Source organism: Sapajus apella, unplaced genomic scaffold, assembly GCF_009761245.1.
Source record: "Sapajus apella isolate SASKATOON/1434 unplaced genomic scaffold, GSC_monkey_1.0 scaffold15, whole genome shotgun sequence".
NCBI classification, from domain to species: domain Eukaryota; kingdom Metazoa; phylum Chordata; class Mammalia; order Primates; family Cebidae; genus Sapajus; species Sapajus apella.
Genome location: NW_022436955.1, coordinates 12,404,666 through 12,413,504, shown reverse-complemented (window position 1 = coordinate 12,413,504; position 8,839 = coordinate 12,404,666). Strand labels below are relative to the sequence as shown.

The 8,839-nt window shown below is 44.1% G+C and overlaps 1 protein-coding gene across 1 annotated transcript in view; it reads right to left on the bottom strand.

Moving 5' to 3' along the window:
- Window positions 1-2,597: 2,597 nt before the first annotated feature.
- CDH1 (cadherin 1) overlaps window positions 2,598-8,839 on the bottom strand; it is a 94,508-nt gene continuing 88,266 nt past the window's right edge. The window contains exons 14-16 of the mRNA XM_032284268.1: window positions 7,826-7,956; window positions 6,067-6,210; window positions 2,598-3,273 (exon numbers count right to left, since the gene is read on the bottom strand). Coding sequence (XP_032140159.1) covers window positions 3,064-3,273; window positions 6,067-6,210; window positions 7,826-7,956 — 485 coding nt within the window. The 3' untranslated portion in view covers window positions 2,598-3,063. The remainder of the gene's footprint in view (window positions 3,274-6,066; window positions 6,211-7,825; window positions 7,957-8,839) is intronic.

Here is an 8,839-nt window from a genome sequence, read left to right as displayed (position 1 = left end):
TGTGGGGAACTGTGTTGTGCAGGGATGTTTAGCAGCATGCCCGGCCTTGACGTGACAACAGCTCCCCAGGTACTTCAGAAATTGCCAAATGTCCCATGGGGAAGGGGCCACATTCAGAGAACCACTGGCCTGTACTCACTTGCTGACTCCGAGAATGTTGTTTGAAAATTGGCTCTGTCCTGTCCTTCAGCTGGGCCCACATAGTCTCCTGTGGACATGGGAATTTTATTGGTTTCAACACGTCACGTGGATGGATACTGTTCAAATCCATGTGAATTTAGTTTCTCCTATTTATTTAGGTTACCATGTGAATGTAGTTTCTCCTATGTTGCCGCCAGTATAATGATAGAAACTTCTGGAGAAGTTATTTCAGCATGAAGTTTCTTTCTCCATTTTTTTGTTTTTGTTTTGAGACCGAGTCTCACTCTGTTGCCCAGGCTGGAGCGCAGTGGCATCCTCTCGGTTCACTGCAACCTCTGCCTCCCGGGTTCAAGTGATTCTCATGCCTCAGCCTCCCAAGTAGGTTCGTGCCACCACACCCAGCTAGTTTTTGTAGAGATGGTGTTTCACCACATCGCCCAGGTTGCTCTCCAACTCCTGAGCCCAAGTGATCCACCTGCCTTGGCCTCCCAAAATGCTGAGATCACAGGCATGAGCCACCGCGTCCGGCCTTTCTCCATGTTTGGCTGAGGTTATCTCCATCCATCTTTTCTCTTGCCTGGAAATGTGGTGGAATCAAACAAGTTCAACAATGGTTTAACAAAATTCTTTAATAAAATTTATAAAAATTCATCTTTATGAATAATTTTCAGCTTGGTTTTCCTTTTCCACCCCCAAAGAAAATATCAGTACCCACACACATACAAACTCAAGACTACAGTGACATTCTCTACATAAAACTACATTCGATACAGCTTGAACTGCAGAAAAATTAAGACAATTCCAAAAAGTGATTGCAGAGTTGATTTTTTTCTCCAGAACACTTGAGAAACAGTAAAGCTGTTTCAACAAGTCTTTCCTTTGATTGTCAAAAGTGGAAACTCACATTTAAATTAAAAAAAGATCCAATTCAACATCTTCTCCACCCTCATCCCCCACCCCTCGATTAATCCCCTTTAGGGCCACATTTTCTTCTTGCTCCTAAGAGAAACAATTGGAATTTTAAATATTCCCAGTTTTCTGTGCATATTTGGAATTGGGCAAATGTGTTCCATCAGCCAGCATTTTCTGTAGACATCATCAAAAGCAGGCACTTGGGGATTCTGGGCTTTGAGTACAAAGCATGGATCCTGTGTCAGAAACACACGTTGAGATTCCTCCATTCTCTCCAGAATTTTCAGAAATGAAGTAGACCTACCTCAGTCGTCCTCAGCATCAGTTTGTTAAATTGACAGGCTCAATGACAAGCTTTCCTGCCATCTCCACACCCACTTTTCATAGTTCCACTCTGTCTTTGGCTACAGCACTTCAGGCACTAGTCTAAGTCTGGGAGTATATTACTCTTGTTTCAGTGCTAAATAAACATTGACGAACACATCAGAACAAGTCACTGGATCGATGCCCATTGCAAGTTACGTACTCAGGAGATGAAAGAGGGAAGCCATCAAAGATCTTGAGTAGATGATACCCAGTCAAGATGTGGCCAGATGAAGACACAAGCTTCTTACCCTAAAAGGGCCCAATAATTTCAGCATTGAAGAGCTCCTATCTTGGGCAAAGCAACTGAATTCAGGAGTGAGAGCAGATACTAAAACATGGAGGCTGGGCACAGCAGCTCAAGCCTGCAATCCCAGTACTTTGGGAGGCCAAGGTGGGAGGATTGCTTGTGGGCAACATAGCAAGACCCCATCTGTACAAAAAATAAAGAGGAGGCTGGTGGGAGAATTGACTGAGCACCAGAGTTTGAGGTTACAGTGAGCTATGATCACATCACTGCATCCCAGGCCTTGGTGACAGAGTGAAACTCTGTCTCTTAAAATACATCAGGGAGGGCCAGGTGCAGTGGCTTAAACCTGTACTCTCATCACTTCGGGAGGCCGAGGTTGGCAGATCACAAGGTCAGGAGTTTGAGATCAGCCTGACCAATGTGCTGAAACCCTGTTTCTACTAAAAACACAAAAATTATCTGGGTGTGGTGGTGCATACCTGTAATCCCAGCTACTCAGGAGGCTGAGGCAGGAGAATCGCTTGAATCCAGGGGGCAGAAACTGCAGTGGGCTGAGATCATGCCACTGCACTCCAACCTGGGTGACAGAGCGAGACTCTGTCTCAAAAAAACAAAAATGGCAGGGATTTAGGAGCTGGGCAGGTGCAGTGGCTCATGCCTATAATCCCAACACTCTGGGAGGCCACCATGGGAGGATCACTTGAGCCAAGAGTTTAAGACCAGCCTGAATAACATAGGGCGACCCCGTCTCAAATATTAAAAAAAATTAGTCTTGCATAGTGGTGCATGCCTGTGGTCCCAGCTGCTTGGGAGACTGAGGTGGGAGGATTACTTGAGCCTGGGAGGTCAAGTCTGCAGTGAGCTGTGATTGCACCACTGCACGCCAACCTGGCTGATAGAATGAGACCCTGTTTTTTTTAAAAAAAAAAAAAAAAAAAAAAAAAGGCAGGGGGACTTTGTAGCAATGAGGGGGAGCGCAAAAATTAAAAAAAAGAATTATATACACAAAACCACAGAACTAGAATAGCTGACTTCTCCCCTTCTTTTTAAAAGTGAGACAAAATTCCTTAAGAAAATCTGCAAGGTGCTAGGTGAACCTTCTGACACTAAAGTTGTTCTTCTGGAATATTAAAATTTGGGTATCTTTTGGACATCACCACCATGTAAAGAGAGATGGGGAAAAAAAAAAAAAGCTTCTAGGAGTAAGTCAAAACTTTTCTAACACACACCGATTAGAGCTATGAAGTGGAAATTCTAACTATACTAACTGCATCACTGACCAGTCTCTTTTTTTTCCCCCGAAACTCATCTCAAGAGAAGGGCACTGAAAAACCATGAGCAACATAATTTCTGCATTTCCCAGCGCACGGGTCTAGGCCCCGTCTCTCTCGAGTCCCCTAGTCATCCTCGCCGCCTCCGTACATGTCTGCCAGCTTCTTGAAGCGATTGCCCCATTCGTTCAAGTAGTCATAGTCCTGGTCTTTGTCTGACTCCGAGGAGTTCAGGGAGCTCAGACTAGCAGCTTCGGAACCACTTCCTTCATAGTCAAACACGAGCAGAGAATCATAAGGTGGGGCCGTGGGGTCACTATCAGCCGCCTTCAGATTCTAAAGAAGAAAGGGGACAACAGGATCTTTTAGTGAAAGGAAGGGCACACCTGTCATCTGGTACAAGAAGTCTAGCACCATGTAACGTATGACAATATACCCAGACCGTGGCACACCACAGAGCAGTGAACGCCAACAAAGTGCATTTATACACAATGGCACAGCAAGATGCACAGGATATGTTGTTGATGGAAAGAGAAAGTGAAATGATAAGTTATATGTAGGCAGGAGAGATACAAGCACCAATCAGTCAGCATGGAGTCCCCACAAATAAGGGTGGGGCTTCCACACCACCAGCTGGGATGGGCAGAGCTGGAAACTTTGGAGATAGTCATACTGGTGTATGCAGGCTGCATTTCAGCCCAGAAAGGGCTGAATGACAAATGCTTAGCAGTTAAATCTAGGGAGTGAGGGTATAGGAACTAAGGAAGAGATGGAGTTTCACTCTTGTGGCGCAGGCTGGAGTGCAATGGTGTGATCTCGGCTCACTGAAACCTCCGCCTCCCAGGTTTAAGTGATTCTCCTGTCTCAGCCTCCTGTGTTGCTGGGACTACAGGTGTGCGCCACCACGCCCAGCTGATTTTTGTGTTTTTAGTAGAGATGGGGTTTCACCATGTTGGTGCAGCTAGTCTTGAATTCCTGACCTCAGGCAATCTACCCGCCTTGGCCTTGCAAAGTGCTGGAATTATAGGCATGAGTCACCGTGCCTGGCCTTTTTTTTTCTTTATATATTTTCATTTTATGAAATAAATAAATTATATTTATTCTGAGACAGAGTCGCAGATTCTTGCTCTGTCACCCAGGCTGGAGTGCAATGGCACGATCTCAGCTCACTGCAAGCTCTGCCTCCTGGGTTCAAGAGATTCTCCTGCCTCAGCCTCCCAAGTAGCTGGGATAACAGGTGTACACCCCCACACCATAATTTATATTTTTAAAATAGCAAGCACACTTTAAAAAAAAAACTTTGAGGTTCGGGGGTACATGTGAAACCTTGTTATATAGGTAACAAATGGTAAACTCGCTGTGGGGGTTTGGTGTACAGATTATTTTATCACCCAGGTATTAAGCCAAGTACCCAATCTTTCCTGTAAAAGATAACTACGATGAAACAACCTGTACACCAAACACCTCCTCCCATGCCCCTCCCTCAAGTAGATCCCAGTGTCTGTTGTTCCCTTCTTTGTGTCCATGAGTTCTTGTCATTCAGCTCCCACATTTAAGTGAGAACATGTGGTATTTGGTTTTCTGTTCCTGCGTTAGTTTGCTAAGGATAATGGCTTCTAGCTCCACCCATGCTCCTGCAAAAGACATGATCTTGTTCTTTTTTAGCATACTATTTTTATAATTTAAATAAAAACTACAAATACAAGTGATGACTTGCAAATGAGTGTGAATGGAGGAAAGGCCCAAATCCAGATGTATATAAAATGGGTCGGTAGCCAGGTGCGGTGGCCCACCCCCATAATCCCAGCACTTTGGGAGGCCGAAGCAGGCAGATCACCTGAGGTCGAGAGTTTGAGATCAGCCTCGCTAACATGATGAAATCCCGTCTGTACTAAAAACACAAAAATTAGTCAGGCATGACAGCGGTGCCTGTAATCCCAGTTTCTTGGGAGGCTGAGGCAGGAGAATCGCTTGAATCTGGGAGTCGGAGGTTGCAGTGAGCCAAGATCACACCACTGCACTCCAGCCTGGGCAACAAGAATAAAACTGTTTCAAAAAATGAAAATAAAAATAAAAAATAAATAAATAAAAGAGGGGGTTAAACTGGTTACTGTTTTCTCCAGTGGCTAAAATGAATGTGGCTTAGTCACTTCTAATACTGCAGTGCCTCATAATCCTCATTGACCACTCCTACAGGAAGCTAAAGCAAACACAGACTTCACCAGAGAGACTCACCGAGGGCCACTGGACCATCAGACAAGCCCAAACACCATTCCAGTAACCAGGCAAGTTATTAGAGAACATAGCTTAAGGAAACAAACCCTGCCAGACTATTCCTTTACTGGGTTCTTTCTCATCTTACCCTAAGCTAATTCGTTTAATGCCTTATTATTTTCCCTTGCAAGTAGGCACAGCCTTCTGATAGTTCTGGCCAATAACTGGTTGGACAACTCCCTTGTTGAGTAAGAAGACGGTTTGCTAGAAGACAGACTTTTGCCCTCTGCTTTGCTCTTCATACTGTTTCCTGCTGGAATACAGACCTAAGGTCTGGAAGTGTGGCAGCCATCTGTGATCATGAGGCAACAAGCCTGAGAACTAGGGTCTACATGCTAAGATGATAGAGCAGAAACATGGAACAGCCTGATCCACCAGCCTAGACTGCTCACCCCAGCTTACTATTTGTACAAGGTATATCTACTCCCATCTGTTTCAGCTTCTTGTATTTAGAGCTGAATGCATTTCTGACATATACAATACAGATTCTATTTTTCTAATCCTCAGGTAGACTTGTGATATACATTTATCCTAATATCCCAACCAGCAGTGGGAGGCAAGGGAGGTAAATTCCATTAGTGAAACTAAAATGAAATTTACTTAGAATGTCCCTAGCCTCATTTCTATATCTACTAAATCTTTTCAGGCAATTCTTGATTTTGCCACACGGACTTTGCAATTTAAAGCACTATTAGATCTGAAATTCAGATGAGACACAGATTAAGGAAAGCAGGGCTCAGGGAAGCTGAAAACTTAGTAAAGAATCTAAAGACTCTTTTTCTCATTTTTGACACAACTCCTCCCTTCTGAGCTTAGAGATGAGCCATGCTTTGATTTTCCACATGAATTACTTACTTCATCAATAAAATTTCCAATTTCATCAGGATTGGCAGGGCGGGGAAGATACCGGGGAACACTCATGAGGGTTGGTGCGACATCATTACGAGTCACTTCAGGCCGAGCGTCCAGGCCCCTGTGCAACTGGCTCAAGTCAAAGTCCTTTGGAGAAAAAGGTAGAAGTACAATGAAGAATAAGAAACAGTCATATGCACAGGGCTAAGTCCGGTTTACAGATTACAACATTGGATGATGTCTTCACTGCCAACTGTATGATCTTTACCAGTTTAATGCAAAATGACAGCTTTCAAGCTAGAAGTTTCCCAAATAGCACTGGAAAAAATATAGCCGAAAGAACTGTGTATAGCATGTGTGAATCCAGATATAGTTTGTGTGCCTTACTAATTTTCATAGGATAAGACGATGAGATAATTATTTGGCAAATATTCACTCCCTCCCAACCCTAGCCTGTGAGAAGAGTGCACCTCCATTGATTTGGGGCTTTGTCGTGTGACTTGCTTAGCCAATGGGACAGGAACACATGACACAGGAAAAGGTCTAAAAGGCACCAGCTTGCTGGTACAAAGACGAGACTTGCATGGAACAGATCTGGATATAATTAGCAGTTTAGAGCCACTCAGCTAAACGCTGCCTAAATCTGCAGAGCCCCAGCCATCCTACAGATTCTCGTGAGCTTAGATGAGACCAGCAGTTGCTGCAGCTACCCCACAGTGCATGGGAAAGACATGCATGTTGTGTGCTGCTGAGATTCTGGGATTGGTTGCTCTATTGCTCACTGATACGATGTATCTGGTATCCCACCTAGACTTAGAAGTCCCTCAAATCTGGAACAATATTTTTCTCTGTATACCCTCCTCCCTATGTTGTATGGAGCTCAGTAAATTGTGCCTCACTCTATGGCCTGAGTCAAAAGCAGGACTCCGTGACAAACCCCCATGGTAAGTAGACTCTCCAAGACACTGAACAGTTCCCTGGACAACTCTAGGGTAAGATGTTAAGATCATCTTCCAAATCAGGAAATACAGAGGGACTAAAGATATAACATTGACAGCCAAGTACAGTGGCTTATGCCTGTGATCCCAGCACTTTGTGAGGCTAAGATGGGCAGATCGCAAGGTCAGGAGTTTGAGACCACCCTGGCCAACATGGTGAAACCCCAACTCCACTAAAAAATACAAAAATTAGCTGGATGTTTTGGCCAGAGCCTGTAATCCCAGCTACTCAGGAGGCAGAGGTTGCAGTGAGCTGAAATCGCACAATTGCACTTCAGCCTGGGCAACAGACCAAGACTCCGTCTCAAAAAAAAAAAAAAAAAAAAAAAAAAGATATAATATTGATGAAAAGCAGTTTGGTCTAACTAAAAACTCAAGAGAAACAAAGCAGACCAGTTGTTCTGTGTGAAAGATAATCTGGCTGAAGTTCATGTCATGTCTGGAGAATGGCAATGAGGAGTGCAGGCTCTGAGACAGGCCATTTGGCTCTGTCACTTCCTAGCTGTATAAACTTAGACAAGTTACTGAAGTGCTCTGTGCCTCAGTTCATTCATTGAGGTGCAGAACAGTATGGGATTGATAAATATTAGCTGTGTTGGTGATGATGTGATGATGATGACAGTCTACTTTCTTGGCCTTAAAAAGATAATATACAAAGTGATACAGAGTTGTTTCAAATGCCTACCTCTCTCTATCCAAATAAAGAAATTGCTTCTTCCAAATAAAGACACCACCACTGAGCTTCCATGGTTTTAGAAACCTACCTGATCCTCTTCTCCGCCTCCTTCTTCATCATAGTAATAAACATTGTCCCGGGTGTCATCCTCCGGGGGCAGTAAGGGCTCTTTGACCACAGTTCTCCTCCGAAGAAACAGCAAGAGCAGTAGAATCAGGACTACGGTTGGGGGTTGTGGGGAGAGAGATCAAGAGTGTTGAGAGCCAAAGATAAAGAAGGCCAGAAGCAGCAGCTATCACAGAGCACCCCTCATACCAGACAGGGGGCAGTTAGACAGCCATTGGCTACCTTCAATACACTTGAAAATGTCAATCCATGTGACACTCACATCCCTGAAGTCGGTGTGCACAGTACAAGATAGTAGACAGTGATATGTGAATTCAAGCATGGTCTTTAATTTTCAGATAGGTCTTCAACTCAATAATTGTCATTTTCCCAAATCTGGGGACAACGTGTTCCAGGCAAAGGAAACAGTAAGGGCAAAGGTCCTGAGGCAGGAGCATGTTTGGTGTGAAGGAGGGAAGGTGAGGAGGCCAGCATGGCTGTAGCACAGTGAGTGATGGGAAGAAACATGGTTCTCCCACCATGAGGGGCAAGCAGGGTGGGAGGGGCATATGGACCACTGCAAGGACTTTGGCTTTGATTTTGAATTGGAGCCATTGAAGGTTTGTGAGCAGGGCTCCTAGGTCAGCCCAAATGTGACTGATACATAATCAGCTATGGAGAGAGGGATGGAGACTATAAAATTGCCTGGTATGTCCTTATTTTCTCTTAAGATAGAATCATGTAAGAAAGTTTTAAAGTCTATTTAACTCCCAAGGCTTAAGACAAAGGTTACGTTTGATCTTGCGATTATTTCTAGGATATATACAATTAACATTTAACTTAAAAAAAAAAAATTTCTGGCCAGGCGTGGTGGCTCACACCTATAATCCGAGTACCTTGGAAGGCCGAGGCAGGTAGATCACAAGGTCCAGAGTTCAAGACCAGCCTGACCAATATGGTGAAACCCCGTGTCAAAAAAAAAAAAAAAAAAAAATTC